The sequence below is a fragment of the Ruditapes philippinarum genome, unplaced genomic scaffold (genome assembly GCF_026571515.1).
Source record: "Ruditapes philippinarum isolate M1 unplaced genomic scaffold, ASM2657151v2 ctg3088_1_1_1_1, whole genome shotgun sequence".
NCBI classification, from domain to species: Eukaryota; Metazoa; Mollusca; class Bivalvia; order Venerida; family Veneridae; genus Ruditapes; species Ruditapes philippinarum.
In genome coordinates, this window is record NW_026857415.1 from 26,486 (window position 1) to 48,350 (window position 21,865).

The 21,865-nt window shown below is 33.5% G+C and overlaps 1 protein-coding gene across 1 annotated transcript in view; it reads left to right on the plus strand.

The window, feature by feature from the left end:
• The window catches only part of LOC132749653 (uncharacterized), a 42,054-nt gene that overhangs the window by 2,477 nt on the left and 17,712 nt on the right, over positions 1-21,865 (plus strand). Inside the window, exons 4-5 of the mRNA XM_060739500.1 lie at positions 2,869-3,003; positions 10,359-10,451. Coding sequence (XP_060595483.1) covers positions 2,869-3,003; positions 10,359-10,451 — 228 coding nt within the window. The remainder of the gene's footprint in view (positions 1-2,868; positions 3,004-10,358; positions 10,452-21,865) is intronic.

The window sequence follows — 21,865 nt, forward strand, 5'->3', positions numbered from 1 at the left end:
ACGACTTATTATCTCGTGGCCACGAGTTATTATCTCGTGGCCACGAGTTATTATCTTGTGGCCACGACTTATTTTAGCCAATGAAAATGGTCGTTTCATCTTGAACAAAATTTAATATCACACTGGCAATAGCAGTCACAGGAGGGGCGTGTCAATCACCACCATATATTTACTTAAGTTCACGCATTTTCCCAGAGACGTGCTGAATTTCAGTAAGGCTTATCAGCTAGTATATCACTATAAACTGTATTGACCACATTAACACGTCCACTGAGTAGAGTTTTGTCATCACTAATTGGCCCTCTGTATTCTTATCGTATGGTCCTAACGTTTAAGGATCAAGTTTCTATAGATGCAGTTTTTCATAAAATACACTCACTTTTATAAGTGGTCATCACCAGTAGGAAGTTAGCAGTAGCATTGAGCAGTAGCAGTAACAAAATTATAAAACATGAAGTTGGCAGTAGCAGTAGCACAGAAGTAGCAGTGACAAAATTATAAAACGTGAAATTGGCAGTAGCAATAGCACAGCATAAGCAGTACAAATCAAAGAGGAGATCTTAAAAGAATTGACATATGTACGTCTTTGAAACTTGTATACTAGTATGTCAGTTTTTATAATAAAGAAAAAGATTCAGATAACCCGTCAAAGATAGTCATTTATCATTGTGATATTGTAGTATATCTTCAATAATAACTATCTAGATACAAGTCTTTAATGGGATTCGAATCCACAGGGAAAAGGGGCAAGTTATTTCCATGAACGACCTTAAAAGTATACATCAACCGCATATATTTCTTAATTAAATCTCAATTAAATTAGATATACCGTGCTCATCCTTGAGAATTAAAATCACAGATTTTTTTTAATCTATGGTATTCTAACTTAATGCTTCTAACTTGAATAAAGAAATCAATAAACTATGTACAGGAAGCTGCGTTCCTTATAACAGGTCAGGTAATCTTTACTTAAAAAAACTGACAATATATATATTCATGGTGAACCCCTATACTGTGTAGAATTTTAAACATAACATATCTACTATCTTTGAAGTCAAAACATGTTCATTTTATGTTTACATGTACAAAGGGACAATGTAACAATTATCAATATTTTCTAATAGTAAATTTAAGCAAAGTATATCTTTAAAGAAGAATGAAAGAAACACCTGACCATACAAAACAAGAAGAATAATAATTATAAAACGTTCCCTTTCTTCACCGCCGCAGCGCTTGACCCGCCGCTCTTGTGAAAGCTGTGGCCAGTGTGATATAAGGTCTTATTGATATTAACTTTTGTTCAAGTTGAAACGACCATTTTCATTGGCTGAAATAAGTCGTGGCCACAAGATAATAACTCGTGGCCTCAATATAATAAGTCGTGGCCACAAGATAATAACTCGTGGCCACGAGATAATATCTTGAGGCCACAAGATAATAACTCGTGGCCACGAGATAATAAGTCGTGGCCACGAGATAATAAGTCGTGGCCACGAGATAACATCTTGAGGCCACAAGATAATAACTCGTGGCCACGAGATAATAAGTCGTGGCCACAAGATAATATCTTGAGGCCACAAGATAATAACTCGTGGCCAAGAGATAATAACTCGTGGCCACAAGATAATAACTCGTGGCCACGAGATAATATCTTGAGGCCACAAGATAATAACTCGTGGCCACGAGATAATAAGTCGTGGCCACGAGATAATATCTTGAGGCCACAAGATAATAAATCGTGGCCACGAGATAATAAGTCGTGGCCACGAGATAATATCTTGAGGCCTCAAGATAATAAGTCGTGGCCACGAGATAAAATAAAACTGCAAATGTCACCTCTATGCCACCGTAGGCTGATACCATGCGAGCGCATTCTCGAATTTCTGATAGCATCAAAACGAATTAAATTTTTATTTACATTTGCATGTCATTACTTCTAGTTTTAAATATTCCAAATGCTAAATGCAGCTCTTCTTTGCTCGTCAATATTTACCGATAATTCTTAAACAAGAACGGTGATCCCAATTTATTTGCTTAAAATATTTCTGTTATTATTGTATAACAACATGCTTAGTTTAAAGAAATTCTATTTGAACAGTTTAATTTTGCCTAAATGTCCATATGAAAACTCCCGAAAACGTCGTAAATTAATTACTTTATGTTATGAAATATGCAAAAGTCATGTTTTGTTTTGTAAAAGTAAATAAATTATTGAACATTCTAAAGGCCAAATACATGTTACATTTATAAGTAATTTTACATGCATCAAGCAATTAAATAGCATACACTGGTGTCAGTTCTAAAGAAATATAACATTTATTTGAGTTATACAATAAGATTGGCTTTTTTTCAAATAAATGATTATAGTAATGGAGGTCATAAAAGATACCTCCCTCAAAAATGATCGAAATAAAATGAATAAGAAACAATGATCATCTAGGCAAGGCGACATTCATAGGACTAACTTACCGACAAAACCAAGCCACACTGGCAGGACAAACAACGGGCACCATACCATATCTTAGGAAGGACACAAAGACTGGAAAAGGAAGCGTGGGATACATAACCCTCTATGCTATAACTTTCAATTAAAAAGAAGGCGAATAATTAAAAATACAAACCCAATAGAGCTGATACAAGAATTTTTGGACACATATGGTGAATTGGAGAAGGGCGTTAGGGTGGCTTGGGAGGGAAAATAGAAAATGGGGGGGGGGGAGGACAGATACAACTTACCGCTGACGACAATTAACAAGATATGACATAACAGAACTTATCATTATATTAAAAAGGTATAAATTTCAATACTTCCTTGATATTTAACGATTTATTAAGTTAAGAACAATAATTATTTATGCTGCTTTTCAGGATGTTTTTTTAGTTACTTGTGTGATTGTAGCAGGAATATACCATATTTTTAAGCCAATTTTAAAACAACGGCGGGATAACTTGAAATGTGCTGGAGAGAATCCTCCACATGCATTAACGGAAGCAAATACACAGGTAATATGTTTTAGTAATCTAGTGCAACGACATGTGAAAGGAAATGTGTTCAATAATGTTTTACCCTGTACAGTAAAATTGTTATTCTTTATACACGATGTCGCATAAAAATTACACGAACGTTCAAGTCTATGGTAAAAAAGAAAACGTTCCAGTTATTTTGTTTGCTAACGAAACGCTTTGATAAAATGGTGTTATTTTTCGCATACTATAAGAATGATTATTTCAGTGTATGTATTTGAATAATGTTCTGACAATAATTATTATCTTCCGAACATATTATGTAATTAAAGAAAATTGCCAAAACTGATATCTTTCGTGTGACATTTTTGAAAAAAAAAAATAATGGATTAAGGGGCTGATACCATGCGAGCGCATCCTCAAATTTCTTATAGCACCAAAACGAATTAAATTTTAATTTACTTTTGCATGTCATTACTTATAGTTTAAATATTCCAAATGCTAAATACAGCTCTTTCTTTGTTCGTCATTATTTCGCGTCGAATTCAGGATACTGCGTACACACCATGTTAAAATGTTACAGAAATTGAAAAAATGGCAATTGTAGCACCCGTGGTAATCCAAAACTATCTTTTCCACTTCGACGCCATATGATTTAAAATACTTAAAGCACCGTAAAACCAAACATAAAACTAATCAAGTAAATCGTCCTTTTTATGAACTATACATAAAATGATTTTTTTTATAATTCTATGCAACCTCATCATAAAATGTATAATGTATCATGCATATAAAAAGTTTTTTTTTTATTTAATACCTAATAATCACATAGGTCATAGGTATTTACTTAAAACCTTCTAGAATGGTTATCTAATCATAGAAATAAATGCAAATTAATTAACCTGACCAATGGAGATTATATGTTGTAACACCCTGAACTCGATTCAATCCCCCACAATGATAAATTTAAGAGATCTTACAGGGGCTAGGACAGAGGTTTGCCTCTAGAACTCCCACATTACTCTCATATACTCGTATTTATCTGGATCTTTTACTTTTAACGTGACAAATAATAATTTTATATATTATCAAAGCAAAATATTTTACAAGGAGGTTGAATGTCATGAAACATATTAAACTTAGAAAACTCTTTTTTAAGTAAAGTTTTCACTTAAACTTAGAAAAAAAATCACTTAAAAGTTTTTTTTCTTCTTCTTAATAAAATATAAGAAACTTATTTGTAAATTACCAATAATTTTTGTATTATATTATTATAAATTGATCTGTTTTTTTTTATTTTTTCATTTAAAAAAAGTGATTTTGAATAATTTTATCATTCAACCATGGTCAAATATAGTGTCTCTGACAGTTAAATCCTTAAACTTAGGATCTGTACTCAACTATTTTTTTTTTATAAATTAACCAGTCTGGATGGTATATGGTCTTTAAAATCTAAGTTGATGCATGTAACGCTGAACATAAAAAAAAAATTGTTAACTGCTTTTTTCATTGATGCTCACTTGAGGTTTCTGTTAAGTGGATACAGATTATTTAATAATTACAGCATATACATGTAACAGGTTGAGCAAAAGTGTGCAGCCAAACCGGGACCCGAGCCGTTGGAATACCGTTCCGATATTCTTGGGCTCTACCGACTGAGTTATATAGCCACTTACAGAATTCTTCTCCTAAATAGTGAACGATTCCGTGCACGTATTAATAATAAAATAAATCAATAATATATTATTACTTACTTTCTTTTTAAAACAATAATTTCATTATTAATGGACTAATTCTTATCATATATGTATTAGAGTACAGTCAGGCTGTTTATAAATAAATTAGTATACATTAACTATTTTACAAATGTCAAATTCTGAGATTGAGAAATATAACATTATACAGAAATGTCTCAGAAGTTAAGTAAGGTTAACTCCATACTTTGCATTCTGTACTAAACAATTAAAATTAAAAATATATTGAAGCATATCGCCTCTAATGCTATACGAGATAGAATATTTCATTTCAATAGCATGCCATTGCTTTCAGGTTAAAACAGTTTTAATTAATTGTAAAATATCATTGAAACTTCAATTTCAAATATGTCTTTCTCTTGATGTGTTATTAATATAACATATATTATATTGATTAAAGTGACATTATCATTTTTCATTGTCAAATTGATTTTTATAGATTATATATTTCAATAAACTGGTTGTTATAATGTGATTGACCAACACATGATATTTAAAAAAAATAAGGTAAAAAATAAATCTACCTAAACATATCAAAAATACTGCCCTCCATGTTTTATAAAATGAAAGTTACAGATACATTCCGACGGATAATTGCACACAATTCACAGGGCCTAGTGGGTTATATATCATTCATGTGAAGTAAATTATAAAATTGAAATGAATTATGAGAAAATATTAACTTATTTTGACTTTCACCTGTTTATCTACCAAATGGATGAACATAATGTCACTTTAATAGAATATAAATGTACCTAGATGAAATGAAACTTGGTTATAGAATTTTAAATCACTTAAAATTTTGCCATACATATATTCACCTAGCATAGTTTTATTTGTAAATAGCAGTTGTTAAGTATTTGCCTGACCAAAATTCCCTAGAGATTTTATTGAAAGGTTAACTCAAGATCATGCCTACTGTTAGAAGCGTTACTGAAGTTTATAATAGTACAGTAATCATAATTTTTTACAAATTAAGAATTGTTGTCTGCCCAAATAATTTGACTGCAATAAATTGGTTGTCCATGTATTTCAAAATATTTTCAATTTTAAAGATCACTGAAAGGATATCATCATCATTATTATTTATATTATTAGCATAGCAATCAACGTGCGTCTTCAACTCTCACAATGATCATTGTCGTCAACATTAACACCATCATCCTCATCAATTCAATATACACACTTTGCTTATCATAGGTTACGTGATTAATTCAATAATTTCAACAATCTTTATTACCATCTTCATCAACACAATTAGTAAGTCGTCATCATCATCAACATATTTTCATTCATTAACGTATCTTCATTATATATACTATTAGAATATTTGTTTGTTCATGAGATGAAATAAAATTACATCTTACATAATAAACAAACAAATTTTCTTTTTCTTTTATGCTTTAAAACAAGTTAAAACGAAATTTTCTTAATATTTACGTTAATATTAAAATTTGTTTTCCCCATTGAGAGCCCCATTTAGTCGAATTTCTCATTAAATTCAAGAAGTCGTGGGATGAAAATATGTTCGACAATCAACGTTAAATGGCGGTGATATCATTCATTTTATTAAAACAATATGAATGATTGCTTGTTTTAATAATAAAAAAACAAACAATTCTAGTAGGAGAAAAAGTCCAACCATCCATACATGTTTCTGTTACTTACTGAGAATTAATATTAGACCTGGCTTTGTTAAATGAAGGCGGCCGCCATTTTTAAAAGTTATGTATTTCACGGGAGGAAAATAATTGCGTTTGATCCAGAGGGATATCATTTGCATTTGTTAGTTAAAAGAAAGAAAACTTATTTGAGGATTGTAACAGACCACAAATAAGTGTTGACAGAAGTGTAAAAATTCAAAAAGCGGCTAGGAAATTGGAAAACTTGAAATTGATAAAGGCTGCCTTACGTACGCTGGGTTGTTATTTATTCTTCGAGCTGATGGCTGTCATTGCTTTTCAAGTTTTCATAAAGCATACGGCAGTTCTGGCTCGTAGAGTACTAAAATATGCCCAAATGTCATCAAGAGCAGTTTTCATATTGAAAGAATGTAATTTTTAGACTGTATAAATGAAACAAAAAATAAGAGACCATATTTGGTGATTATAATTTGAATGAATAGAAGTAAGTTTTCTTCATTTTTACTTTTGACATTTAAGTTATTTATCAATTTCAGCTTTGCTTTTCTCTAAAAAGCCTGACATTATTAGAATTGTCAACAAAAATAGAATTCAGGTACCACATGGGGAAAATCTTTAGAAAGTAGTTTCGTCATTAAAAAGTGTGAAATTATATTTTGATAATTTTCACTGTGAAATTATCAAATATAATTTTCACAGATAAATCAGTAATCCACTGAAAAGCATAAGATAATAGAGAATAACATCATGACCAGCAGTATGATCAGCGTCATCATTATAGTCATTATCATCATAATCAATATCATCACCATAACAATCACTTCACATTTCTCCCCCTCATACAGTTAATACTGAATTGTTCTATACCTTGCAAAACTTGTTATTTCAATAGGCACATGAAACAAACACTTCTCACTCTGATCAAATATGATACAAACAACCAGGGTTCCCCTTTGGGTGCCACATGTCAAAGGTTGAAACAAGTGCCTGAAAAACATTTGACCCTTAAGATACTATCTAGCAGCTCTTCAGACCGAGCTAATAATTACAGGTACATTCATAACTGTTAATTATGCTATACCATGATACAATTAACATTAATGTTACTCATCATCATTAATATCATCAACATTATTCAACTATTAAGACGGGCACCTTCTTTGTAGGGAAAATGAGCATGTCAACCTTTATCACAATCGTAATCGGAATCATCATCAAATTCACAATATTTTGATAATGATCTTCAACATCAATATAATAATTATTATTGCAACCAAAATACATTTGCTTATCATCATCATCATTATCATTTCATCACATGAAAATAATCATTAAAGTAAACATACCTGTGCTCTTCATTACCAAAATTATTATCATCCTAATAGAAATACTTCTGTGCATCATTACCATCATCATTATAATTATCAACAATGCATTCGACATGCTTCTGCTCATCACCACCATAACAAACAGCATACTTTCAATTTTTCAGAAATACATCATCGTTTTTGTGAAGAACAAGTGCAACATGTTTCCTATCTTCATCATCATTATCATAGTAATCAGTCTGCTCTACATCATTATCGTCATCGCAATCAGCATTTTTCTCCTTATCATCATATATATCATCAACCACATGAAAAACACTCCCTCTGGACGAGCAGTTTTACCCTCATTCCGTTTTTGTCTTGTACTCTCTGGATAACCTATGACATTCACTTTTTCTGGAAAGTTTTTTTTACCCTCATGCATTCCCCTTTTAGTCAGATTTGTTACGAAATATACCTTTCCCGACAAGCATTTTTAACCGTTGCTTCCCGCTTGACGGTTACCACTTGCACAACCTACTGACGGCACTTTTCCAGAAAAATACCCCAACAAGGTAATCTTTTAAAACAGTACATCAAACAGGTCCCCTGTGGACAATCTAGTGATGTACTTTTCCTGACAACCCCCACCCCCGACTAGCATTTTCAAACCTGTATGAACGGTAACCTAGCGACAACCTTGGACAACCAGCCTAATGAAGACAATTGTTCGCATTCATTTTTTCATGTTATCTTTTTCTTAAAATAAAATTCAAGCTGACCTAAAAATAATTAATTAATTATCTTAGGCATATCATCGTTAATAAAGAGACGTATACATATTTCTTAAAAAATGAAAAAAAAATCATTTAGTAGAATTGATATCTATAAGGACAAAAAAAAATGTTTTTATTCTCAAACATGCATTAAATGTGCTTTTTCATTTCCTATCACCAATTGTCATATCTTTTTACATTGTTTCGCTTTTGTAATTTTATACATTCATCTTTGCATTTAATTTCTTTCAGATGGTTGACAGTGGCACCTTAATAGTTAAGACTATTTAAACACATAGAATAAATACACACTCAAAAGTCAGTTTAAAAACATATACAAAAAAACATATTTTTCAAGTTCGATTTAGAGCCTGTTTTGAAATGTGGTCATCATACATGTATAAAGGGACGCGCAAAAAGAAAAAAAATCATCGTGCGTACACAATAGATGAAGATACGAATCAAACTCCTCAGAGTGCAAATGATTATCCCTGTACACTGCACTCCCCCTAAATAATGATAATGGAATGTAAAAAAATAGACAATTACGTATTTTGTTTTTATTTGTTATCAATTATCTTATCCGATTCGTTTCACTAAAACTGCTTTTGCGCGTTTGTCCTTGTATTATTCATATAATTATTTTCTTAAACTTTGTTAACTTTATTATTCACATATTTTCTTAAACTAAATGTTCGTCTTCTGTCTTGCTTCGTCGGGCCCTTGTAGGTGATTTTCTTTTTGGTCTGTCTTCCTTTAGGATATTGAGTACTTTTGTTATGGTCAATGGGTTTAATTTTAAATGTTTTTACACGGTCATTTTGGTTTTACACTTATTTAACCTTTTGTAACCATAACAACTATTAGAATTCCACTTGGCGGGCATTCATTTGATTTACACTGTCCCGTTTCTAGGAACATGGTGGGGCTAAGAGTGAGGTTTGGCGCACCATTAACCGGTTGAAACTCCCCAGCAGTATTTATGCTGCTGACTGTTCCAAGGCGGCGCCCCTCTGTGTTCTTCAGATGTATGTCTTTGTTGTTTCAAACTGTTTTGGTGACACTTGTGTTCTTTGTTGCTTTCTCGTCTATCGCTAATATTTTCCACTTTGCCCCTAGTTTTTTCCTTTATTGACCCCCATCTCCGGATCTCCTGTCCCCCTTCCCATGTGCCCTTTGACTTTATTGACCTATTATCAATCTTTTTTTTTCTTTATCTTCTGATCAGTTATTAATTATTTCTTCTCATATATGATTTTCTGTATTCAACTAATAAATTTGTAAAATGTCTATTTGATTGTATACTTCAAACATCATTATATATTATATTAAAGTGACATCATGCTATTTTTTGTTTTTAAGTGAAGGTGAATTCACTATATAGTTTTTTAGATTAACTGATATAATGGTGATTGACCAATATGAGACGTTAGAAAATTTTAAGAATAAATAATAAAGCTGAGACAATCTTAATTATAAAGAAAGACCCAATTGTTCATAAAATGAATATTACATGTAATGTTTGATACAAAATATGCTTAACGTTTTAACAGTGTAATGAAAACATATTTGTTAAGCGATAATAATGTACATCCTAAATAGAATATCTAGAAAATATATTCAATATAAAGCTTTTGATCATAAGATAATGCTTTAACTTAATATATTAATAAAACTTACGAGGATCTTTGTTTCCAGATGTTTAATTTATAAAGAGTTATCGTTGATTGATGTTTAATGTACATGTCATTCCAACTATAAAATATTATGTCTAATAAATAAATCAGACTAACATTGAATATATACTGTAGACATCATATAAACTATAATCAAATCGATAGTTCTTTATTTTCTCATATATCATAAAAAAAACATAAAAATGCCAGTTACAATGTCTTTTTATTGTTTGCATAGGGTTCGAAAGATAAAAGGGCACACTCTAAGGAAGTTCTAGCGGGTTTGAAAAATGTAAAAGATGAACAAAATTGTCGCTGTTACACAAACGAGGTAATTGTTTTTGTACTCTTGCCATTAGTCATTTTCTATATTTCACTAATAGAAGTGAAAATTGTCTGTGTTTTGATTTTATAATACAAACAGAATATCATATATTAATAAAGTAAGACTGTGTTATTTTTTTTTTGTCAAGTTGAGCTGAATTTACTATATATATCAAGATTAACTGATATAATGGTGATTGGCTAACAGGTGACATTAAAATTATTTAGAATAAAATTGTAAAGTTCCCGCTCTTTTTGAAAAATTGAATGTTACAGGTTATTTCAGACTGATATTTACGGACATTTTCTGAGCTACGTGTCGTTAATGCATATTAGATTATGAAACTGAAAGGAATAATGGTAAAACAGATTTATTTTTACTTTTCTGAGTGTAACGGTTCATGCTTGTTGACGCTTCCTGATGTCAGCCAGCCCAATTACGATCTTAAACAAAAATTACTACCTAAAAGCATTGATATGATGCTGATTATTTCACCACAATGAGAGCAACGTTCGATACGGATATTTTGCCGAGCAGTAGTATACAAATCTCATTTGTTTTCAATTGGTATGGGCTAAATCATGTGTGTTTGCATATATCATGATAAACACAACGATAGAACAAACGTAATCACTAAATGTGATTTTTAAATAGTTAAAGTATTGGGCAATGATGTAAATGCTACAGAGAGGACTGGCGATATCAATAACAATGGTTGAAAGACTGCATAATGTTAAAATTCATTGATATAAAATATACTTCTAGAACTGTGAAAATAGTTCAACTTTTAATGTTTTGACGCTCAATAAAATGTTTTTTTCACTTTAATTCTACATTTGACACTGTGCATATAATCCAAATTGCATAGCTTCAAATATGTAAACCAAAATTCAGTCACTAGGTCAACAAAATGTTATATCAAAGTTCAAATCTGCATTAGAAACTGTGCTAAAATAGTCCAAATTTTATTGCTGTGGCTTTAAAAACAGAACAATTGGTCACAGGTTTTAAGTTTTAACTATATTCAAATAAGCGACATTCATCACCCATCCGTGCGAAGCCAGTTTAAACCACAGAGCTATGTTTTCAAAAAATTTGGTAGGGGTCAACAAGGCAAATGCCTTCGTAGTTTCAGAGAAAATTAATATTTTATAGAATAATAAGAAAAATCCATGACTCAGGGATGAGGCCAAATCAGACCAACTAGGTATAACTTGAATAAACTTGGAAAACTTCCACAAAACAATAATGCATGTCAAATGATAAAGCATATTTCGACTTAATGGCTTTTGAGAAAAGTAAATGTTTAAATTTTAACTTTATACATACAGGTTTGATGAAAATATATGACCTCCCTAAAACAAGACAAATTTAGACCCAAGAACTATAATTTGAACAAACCTCGTCAACGTCCACTTGGCAACGTTTCTTGTTATATATCTCAGCTTAATATTTGAAGAGAAGAGAACTGTCTAAAGTTGTTATTGTTTACACTTACAAGAAAATGCATGGCCCTTAACCTGGGATTATATTTATCTAGACGACAGAGCTATAATGAGAAAATTTAGTTCAACTAGACAAGGTTGTTATTTGCTTAATACATAAGATTAGCCTTTACATTTAATGTTAAGTTCTTACTACAATTAAACGCAAATTAAGGAAAATACACAAACTCCCCTGATTTGGACCCAATGGTTATAATTTGAACCAACTTCAAAAGGTCTGCAAAGCAGTAATGTCAATTATTTCAGCTTTAGCTTTCATCGTTTAAAGAAGAGGAAAGTTTAATGTCCTTACTATAAACATAAATGAAGAAAACCTCTCCCATGACGTGGGCCAATTGTGATAAAGGTCTACTAGAAAATGTTTTAATATGCTACATATCTATTTGTGAGACATAGCCCTTGCAGAAAAAAAAGCATTTTTAAAAAGCCATGATACATTAGGTGCGTTGCCAATTTTGACCCTTTTAGAGGAACCTCTTTTGTGGAGTTTTAATAAATAATGCTTAACATAAATTTTTTAACTCTATGTATTTCGCTCCCAAAGAAGTAAAGTTTTAAAGATTTAGTTTTCAGAATCAATGTGTATCACTTATGACGCATGTGCTTAATGTCGCAGACCGTTTTGAATGAATTAATAGAGCTTCACGCTCGGACGCATTTGCGGAGGCACAGGCTCGCAGATAGACGCCAAACAAATTGTCCAATGTGCTTATTAAGGCCCCCCACGATAACACGTTTAAACGGGTTCGTTTCGATTTTCATTCATAAACGTTTACGATATTGTTTACCGTTTAATCGAAATGACCATATTTTTTTACAAAATTTCTTAATTATTGCCTGTTATCATGGATTTTATCAATTCTACTGGTTGGAGACCACCAAAACCGGACAACCATCAAACCCGGCCGGCCCAGAAAATGCTTAATTTAGTATTTTCTTTGTTCAGTGGATGTCAGTCACTTTTTTACCAACAATAAATGCATGTTTCTTCTATAATTAAATAAATAAATTTATTCAACCTCCGTAACTGGTTATATTTTAATGTCTATTTCAAGAATGTTGACGTTGAAATTTGGGGGCCAGGAAAGCAATGCCTGACCTCATATACCAGCTATAATCATTTACAGATTTAATAAACAAACAATATCCAAAACTTCAGCATTTGCTGCTGAAATATCATATTGTTTATCATGTTAAAAATAAAAAATTAAAAACCCAATCTTCCTTTGAAATTAATTACCGGTATGTCATGTACATTTCTGTCCGGACACATGGTATTGTAGTGTAGACAATTTAGGTAATTTTTATACCCTCCTTGTCGGGCCTCAGATAAAAGTGTCAATACATTCAGAAATAAACAAACTAGTTTGTAAGTTAGGGGAAGAACCTAGCTGAACTGTGTCGAATTGTTAGGTCTCTATGTTAAAAATTATGAAATATGTACAGAAAAATGTTCAAAAAGTGTCCGGTTGATGGTTCCCGACCAGTAGTGGTTTATTCCTAAGTAAACAAACGGAAAATATGTGTTTACAACCCTCCACACAGCATTAAGGTGCAAAATTGCTTGTGACATAATACGTTTTTGGTAAAAATTGGGGTTACAATGCAAAAAATGTGTGCTGACTCAATCGTGATGAGCCTTGCACATTCTTTATTTGTACATGTATAAAAAATAGAAAGAAAGACATCATTTAGCGACTTAAATACATGGTGTGAATAGTACATAGAGGTACCACCGTTTAAACGGTATCGTTTCGGATCTTAGCAATCGTGTAAACGTTTACAAAAAGTTATAAACGTGGGAGCCTTAGTGCTTATGTGACATAAAAGTTATACGTAATTCATGCCCAAACAGGGCGGTGTGTTGAATATACCTTATTTCATTTTATATGTTTACCCTAGCAACTCAACACATTTTAGGTATAATGTCCCGGACAAAAATCAGAGTGTAAAAATGAACAAAGGGCAATTACTCCAAAATAAGGCAAGGCAGAGTTATGGTTCTTTTGCACTGGACTTCTATCAAATAAGATCTATCTACCAACAAAGTTTCATATTGATATATTTTACGGTTTCAGTGTTATGTCCCGGGCAAAGTTCAAAATGTTAAATGAATAAAAGTCAATAACTCCAAAATTAGGCAAGACATAGTTAACGTTCTTTTGCAATGCATTTCTACTCAATGAAACTTATCTCCCAACAAAGCATCATGTTGTTATCTCTTAAAATCTATAAGTTATGTCCAGGACAAGGGAAGCGGACTGACGAACAGACGGACGGACAAAGTGGCGACTATATGCTCACCATTTGGGGAGCATTAAAATAAAATAATATTGGTCCTTCAAAACAACTCTGGTCATTGTAAAATTGTCCATAATGGAAGGTTTGATGTATCATATCTAATTGTGATAATTGTATTAAATATCGTACGGTTTAACAAAATATCGAACTATAACTCACACGTATTGCTGTACCTTACATGTTTTAACTTACATATCTGTTGGAGTAAGTCAAGTTCGAATATGGGTCACCTGGGGTCAAAAACTATGTCACGCCGCCAAAATATTGAAAAACCTTGTTAACAATCTAGTGATCACATTTTTGACTCAATCATCATCATGCTTGGTCAGAATGCTTGTCTAGGTAATATTATAGCTCAAAAGATCTCGAACAGGGGTCTCCTCGATTAAAAAACTAGGTCAATGGAGCTAAAAATAGAAAAATATTGTCTGCACTCTAGTGGCTACTGTATTCATCCAAATAACCTGGAAATTTGTCTGAAATTTTGTTTTGATAACTTCAAAGTTAAGTTCGAATAAGGGTTGCCTGAGGTTAAAAACTAGGTCACACTGCCCAAATATGGAAAAACCTTTTTAATACACTTGTCGTCACATTTTTTACTGAAAGACTATCATACTTGATCAGGATGTTTGTGTAGGTTATAACTTGAACGAGTTACTGGGATACTTCGGATGAAAAACTAGGTCACAAGAGCTAAAAATAAAAAAAAATATTGTTAACACTCTTATAGCTACTGTATTAATACAAATATCCTGGAAATTTGTCTGAAAGTTTGTTTTGTTGACTCGAAAATGGGTCACCTGAGGTCAAAAAATAGGACACACTCCAAATATCGAAAAACATTGTTAACACTCTAATGGTCACATTTTTGACTTAATTGTCATCAATTGACAGGATGCTTGTCTAGTTTATTGCTCGAATGATTTCGAACATGGTTCATTTCGAATGAAACACTAGGTCACAGGAGTTAAAATAAGAAAAATATTGATAACACTCTAGTGGCTACTGTTTTTATCCAAATGTTTTGCAAATTTGTTTTCTAGGTCAAGTTTGAATATGGGTCACCTGGGGTCACAAACAAGGTCACACTGCCCAAATATGGAAAAAAACCTTGTTGACACTAAGGTCACATTCTTTACGCAATTTTCATCAAACTTGGTCAGGATGCTTGTCTAAGTAATTGCTCGGATGAGTTCGATGGGTCTTGTGAGCGATCTAGGGCCATCTTGGCCCTCTTGTTTTTTTCGTTGTTGTTTTTTCAATGGTCTAGCAATCATACCATGTGCTTATTCTGGTCTCGATTAACTTTTTCCCGTCAATAGTTTATGTTCATTAGCAGATTTTAGATTCAAATGCAACTCTTGGTCTATTACATTCAATTATTGTAATCAAGCTAAAAAGCACTAGCTAAATCTGAACATCTTTGTCATTCTCATATCTTTGCAGGTACTTGTCGGGTATTTTACAGTCATCTTGGGCTTCTTGCCGTTGATCCTTGTTGCTAGGTCGTGTAGGGGTTGCGTTCCATTAAATGTGTACCATAGTTTTTGGGACTCTTACTTGGGGATGCATCGAATGTGAACATATTGTAGTATTAACGGTATTGCAGTGCCGAAATGCATGTAGGGTCAACCAGCGTTCCGCAATATTTGGTGCCACTAATGCTGCTGCACTCACATGTGTTAATGTTGTCCTCAAAATATGGTTTTTGTTTGGTTTGGCTACATCTCTTAATTGGAGTCGTAGCATTTTCAAACCGCTCTGAAATAGCTATACACATTTTCTTATTTATATCCATAAAATACAGAGTTGAGTTAAATCCTATAGGGCCTTATTGATTCCAGCACGTCTAAGTGTTGAAAATTGAGCACCGCTATTTGGCCCTTTGGTAGTGGTTGGATGTTGCACTTTTTTAATTTTCGTCACGTCCAGACTGGAATTTAGTTTAAACCTTTCATGTTATTTTGTTGTGTTTAATACTTTCGAGGGATTACAATTTATACAGGTTTTAGCCGAAATGGCGAGTTGTAAGTTTGCCACGCTGAACTCAAAAGACATTTTGCTGCCATTCTTATTATTGATACATACATGTACTTCAGTATTGCGGCTGTAAAAGTCTCCCCGTATATTTAATCAATGATGTTATAGTTTCGATCCTTGAAGATCGTTAAGCACGACATTATTGTTGTGCTTGTGGTATTTTTAGTTTCAACTTTTCGGCATTTTCTAGTTGGGTGGTTCCAATATTCCTACTTGAATAATGTTGAATCACCCTTAAGATATGTTGCCTGCTTTTTAAATTTGTCTTTTGACGTCTTATCTGTGATACGCAGGCTTCATAACCTCTGATCCCCTTTCAAAATTCCATTTTATTTAGTTCCGCCCATTGTTTTCTCGTTTAGGGCACACGCTTTTTATTACTTTGGGACCATACGCCGCTTTTCATAGAATGGCACGGAAGTGTCACATTGAAGGTTCCATGATAACCGCCGTATGAACACATCTACGGATGTTTCTAAATTCAAAATTTTACTATTTCACGTTTAAATGTTGAATTCTGCTTAAGCCGGTGCTAGGGGGCGTGGACGGTGCACTTTCCAGTACCGTCCATGAACAGGCTCAATCAAACCGAGCTTGCAGCATTTTCAATTTTGCCGTGTTGGGCTTTCTTTAGGGATTCTGTATTTATCTATTTTGCTATCTCAACCGAGGGCACTTAAACCGCCGCCCACAGCCCCTACAACAACATTTCAGGCACAAAAACCATCATTAGCCTACCTACAATATGATAAACAAGATCGACAAGGAAAGGCGGCATTCAATGAACGCAGCCCCCACCCGACCCAGCAACAAGCGCCAGCGGCAAGGAGCCCAGGAGGACCCCAAAGAAAAACAGGACAGGGCACCTCTCATTGGATATCAAAGTTTCCAACTAGCAAATGAATCAGGTAGTATAAAACCAATAATTTGGCGAATTGGCGATATCGTATAGCACTATTCCACAAGACTTAAAAGGGCGAAATATTTTATGAACGGTTCTGCTCAATAAGTAATGGCTCCTTAAAATACAAAGAAAATCAATGCCACAGAAGAATGATAAAAATGAAAATTGATAGTTTTCGTTTTTACAAGCATATATTTAAGCACTCATCCCTCAGAAACAAAAGAGATAAATACAGAATCCCTTAAGAAAGCATTTTAATTATTAACCTGTCCGTGCTTTGTCTTTGCCCTGTCCTGTTTTTGTTTGGGGTCCACCTGGGCTCCTTGCCATTGGTTCTTGTTGCTGGGTCATATGGGGGTTGCGTTCATTGAACGCCGCCTTTCCTTGTTGATCTTGTTTATCATATTTTGTACTGGTGTAACTCTCCAGGAACGATGGTTAGGAAACTACCCGCCTATATGACTGAAATACTGTTGGGAAATGCGTAAAATAAAGCAAACAAACAAACATTCAATGGTCCTCTTACTTTTGTGGTAAGTGGTTTCTATAGGGTATGTCAGTGGTAAATAATATAATAATAATAATAATAAATACCACATTTATATAGCGCCCTTTTCATTAAAATGTTCAAAGGCGCTTTACATCAATCATATATGTCTAAAACAATATAAATGAACAGGATTATGAACATTAAAAATAGTTTGCATTAACTAATTAAAAGTATAAATTATGGAATTATTTTTACATATTAATACAATATAACTTAAAGATCCTTAAAACTCACTTTACAATATTATTGTCATACATTAAAATTGTCTTCAATATATAAATGTGTAAGAAATAATGTGCCTTTTAACATAAACTCATAAATAAATATTAAAAGCTACTTTAAATGCATATTGATGATTTTCATTGTTTTGTTGTCATACTTTACAACAGAAAATATATGAACGATTGATAAAAGAATGAATACAGCGACATCAGACTAAAAGAATATTGAACCTAACGAACCTGGATAGCATGAGTACTGCTACACCAAGGTCCAGTACCGAGGGAGTCAGATACCTCCCCACAGCGCATGCAGACCCCCAGGATGACATCACTACTATCACCACAGGAGGAAAGGGCCACGCCCCACACCTTAACACTAAATATTCTCGAAATCTGACCCCTCTGCATTCACGAGCCATATATTATATAACACATGTAAATTATTATGATAAATCAATGTTAGTTTTTTTTTTTTTTTTTTTTTTTTTTGATTTAAAAAAAAAAAGAAATATTCTGTGCTTAAAAATGCTAGCAATGGATTTATAATAATAGATAAGATCTTGCTAAAATCATCGTTATAAAACAATAGAAATACTAAATTGATTTAAAAATTGTTTGTTTAAAAAAAAAACTTTTTAATAAAACTAATATTCAAATAACAGATACTTCGTATTCACTGTTTATAAAATTCATTCATAACAGTCACTGATTATTTTCCATAAGCTAAATTGAAGTAGTGTGTTTTAAGATGTTTTTTGAAACTTTCTACTGTGTTACAGTTTTTTAGATGACTTGGTAGTGAATTCCATAGCTTAGGAGCTGATGCCGAAAAAACTCCTTTCACCAAATTTCAGTTTAGTTTTTGGTTGCACTAATCGTACAGGTGCATTTGAAGAGCGCAGATTTCGGGAAGTGGAATAAACTTGAATCATTTCTTGCATATATGATGGAGATTGTTGTTTCAGTGACTTGAAAGTATGTAATAAGATCTTGTAATTCACTCTATATTCGATTGGCAGCCAATGAAGATCTTTCATCACTGGTGTAATATGATCTTTCCTAGATGTACGTTTAATCACACGGGCTGAAGTATTTTGAACAAGTTGAAGTTTTTTCATGGTTTGTTGAGGTATACCATATAGAAGAGCATTGCAATAATCCAGTCTTGATGTCACGAGAGAGTTAACGAGTGTTTTTGTAGCTTCTTCGTTGATATATTTTCGAATACGTCCTATCTTACTTATTTGGGCATACGAAGATCTGCACACGGAGCTAACATGATGTTCCATATTAACCCTTGAATCAAGGAATGCACCCAGATTCCTTACACTTGATGACTGTTTGATTTCAGCTTGGTCCACATTGACAGTTATATTTTTCACTGAGTCTGTATTGCTACCCGACGAAAAGACTATAAGTTCTGTTTTGTCTGAATTCAGTTTGAGAATGTTGCTGTTCATCCAGAATGTTATTTCTTTTAAGCAGTTTGAGACAGAATCAAGTACAAGTTCAGTTTTGGTGTTGTCCAACGGTTTGAAAGAAATGTATATTTGAGAATCGTCAGCATAGAAGTGACATTGCAGACCATGTTTTCGACAAATTTCGCCGACAGGTTTTGTGAAAAGTATGTAAAATTTTGGTCCTAATACAGAGCCCTGAGGGACACTGTATGTCATATGCACAGGGTCAGATAGTTCTCCATCAATACAAACAGTCTGATAGCGACCACTGAGATAAGATCTACACCAAGCGAGCACTTTTCCAGTAATAAAATATGAAAAACAAGATCAACAAGGAAAGGCGGCGTTCAATGAACGCAACCCCCACATACAAAACCAAAGTCACATTCGAGTCGGTTAAGAAGAGTGTTGTGGTCAATCGTGTCAAAGGCAGCAGATAAATCGAGCATTACTAATATTGTAACTTCGCCTTTGTCAAGAGATTGGAGAATGTCATTTTGCACTTTGATAAGTGCAGTTTCTGTGGAATGAAATTTCCTGTATGCAGATTGATTTGGTTCATGTAGATTGTTAGTGTTGAGAAACATATCAAACTGACAGTCAGCCGCAGATTCTAGAAGTTTTGAGTCATATGTTTCTATAAACATGTATAGATCTATACATGTTTGCCAATACTGCCTTTATTCTAGCCTTGATATCTTTCGTATTCAATACAGACATGTCTAGATAGGATTATTCCTTCCGGTTCAGTTAAGGGTCATTTAGGTCAAGGTCGCCAATGCAAATAAATGTAAACACTTGTGTACATGCGTAGTATTTTCTTTTACAAACGTCTTTTATATTTTGTAAGGACACAAATTGAGAAAATATGATAAACAAGATCGACAAGGAAAGGCGGCATTCAATGAACGCATCCCCCACCCGACCCAGCAACAAGCGCCAGCGGCAAGGAGCCCAGGAGGACCCCAAAGAAAAACAGGACAGGGCACAAGGCAGAGTACGGGCAGGCAAACCACTACATCAGAATACATAATTAGTAACTTACAAGGAACTAAAACAAAACAAATAAATGATTTAATATAAAATTCTGGAAACAAAGTGATCCCTCGGAAGCACAACAAAATAACATAAGAATTGCAGACTCGGTTTAATTGAGTCTGTACATGAGGGATAATGAATAGTGCAACATCCCTCACGCCCCCTAGCACCGGCTTGATCGGTACCCAATTCTCAACACTTTATAGTGTTGGCATCAATGATCCCGAAGGACCAGAAAATATAACAACACTGAAGTGAAGTACGGGGCAACTTGTCAAAAGGCACGGGGGAAGGGGACATGAGACACGGGGAAGGGGGGATAAAATAAATAAAAACTAGGGATAAAGGGAAGATACTTACCGTAGACGAGAAACAACAAGAGACACGAGCAAAAGTGTCACCAAAAGAGTATAAAACAACATAGACATACATCTGAGTAACACACAGGGGCGCCGCCTTGGAACGGTCAGCAGCATAATAATGACTACTGGGGAGTTTAAAATATGATAAACAAGATCAACAAGGAAAAGCGGCGTTCAATGAACGCAACCGTGAAGTATGCAATAGTACGCAATAGTTTAAACCGGTTAATGGTGCACCAAACCTCGCCCGAACTTCACTTCAGTGTTGTTATAGTTTACTTTTACCTTCCGATGCAGTTAGAAATGAGAAAGGTAAAAGGTCAAAATGCTTAGAATAAAGTGTTTTTCACTTTCATCCAATTTACGTAACCTTAATAAAGGAGTTATTAATTAGCTAGGGTAGTGGTTGGATGTTGCACTTTTATTAAAATTCCATTTTATTTAGTTCCGCCCATTGTTTTCTCGTTTAGGGCAAAAACATTCTTTTACTTTGGGACCATACCCCGTTTTTAATGGAACGGCACTTCTGTGTTACATTGAAGGTTCCATGATAACCGCCGTATGAACACATCTGCGGATGTTTCTTAATTCAAAATTCTACCATTTTCGTGTTAAATTTTGAATTCTGCTTAAGCCGGTGCTAGGGGGCGTGGACGGTAACTTGCATTTTCCAGTACCGTCAATGTACAGTCTCAATCAAAGCCAGCATGCGACATTTCCAATTTTGTTGTGTTGGACTTTCTCCAAGTGTGACCTTGACCTTTGATGGAAAGGTATGGTTGTTGCGCACGACACGTCGTCTTATTGTTTTTTTTTAATATTAATGCTAAGGAATTTCAAAAATCTTTTATCTATAAAGAACTAAAAAAATCTGGAAACAAAGTGATCCCCCGGAAGCATAAATCACAACAAAATAACAAGAGAATTGCAGACTTGGTTTGATTGAGTCTGTACATGAGGGATAATGGATAGGTGCAACATCCCTTACACCCCCTAGCACCGGCTTGATCGGTACTCGATTCTCAACACTTATTAGTGC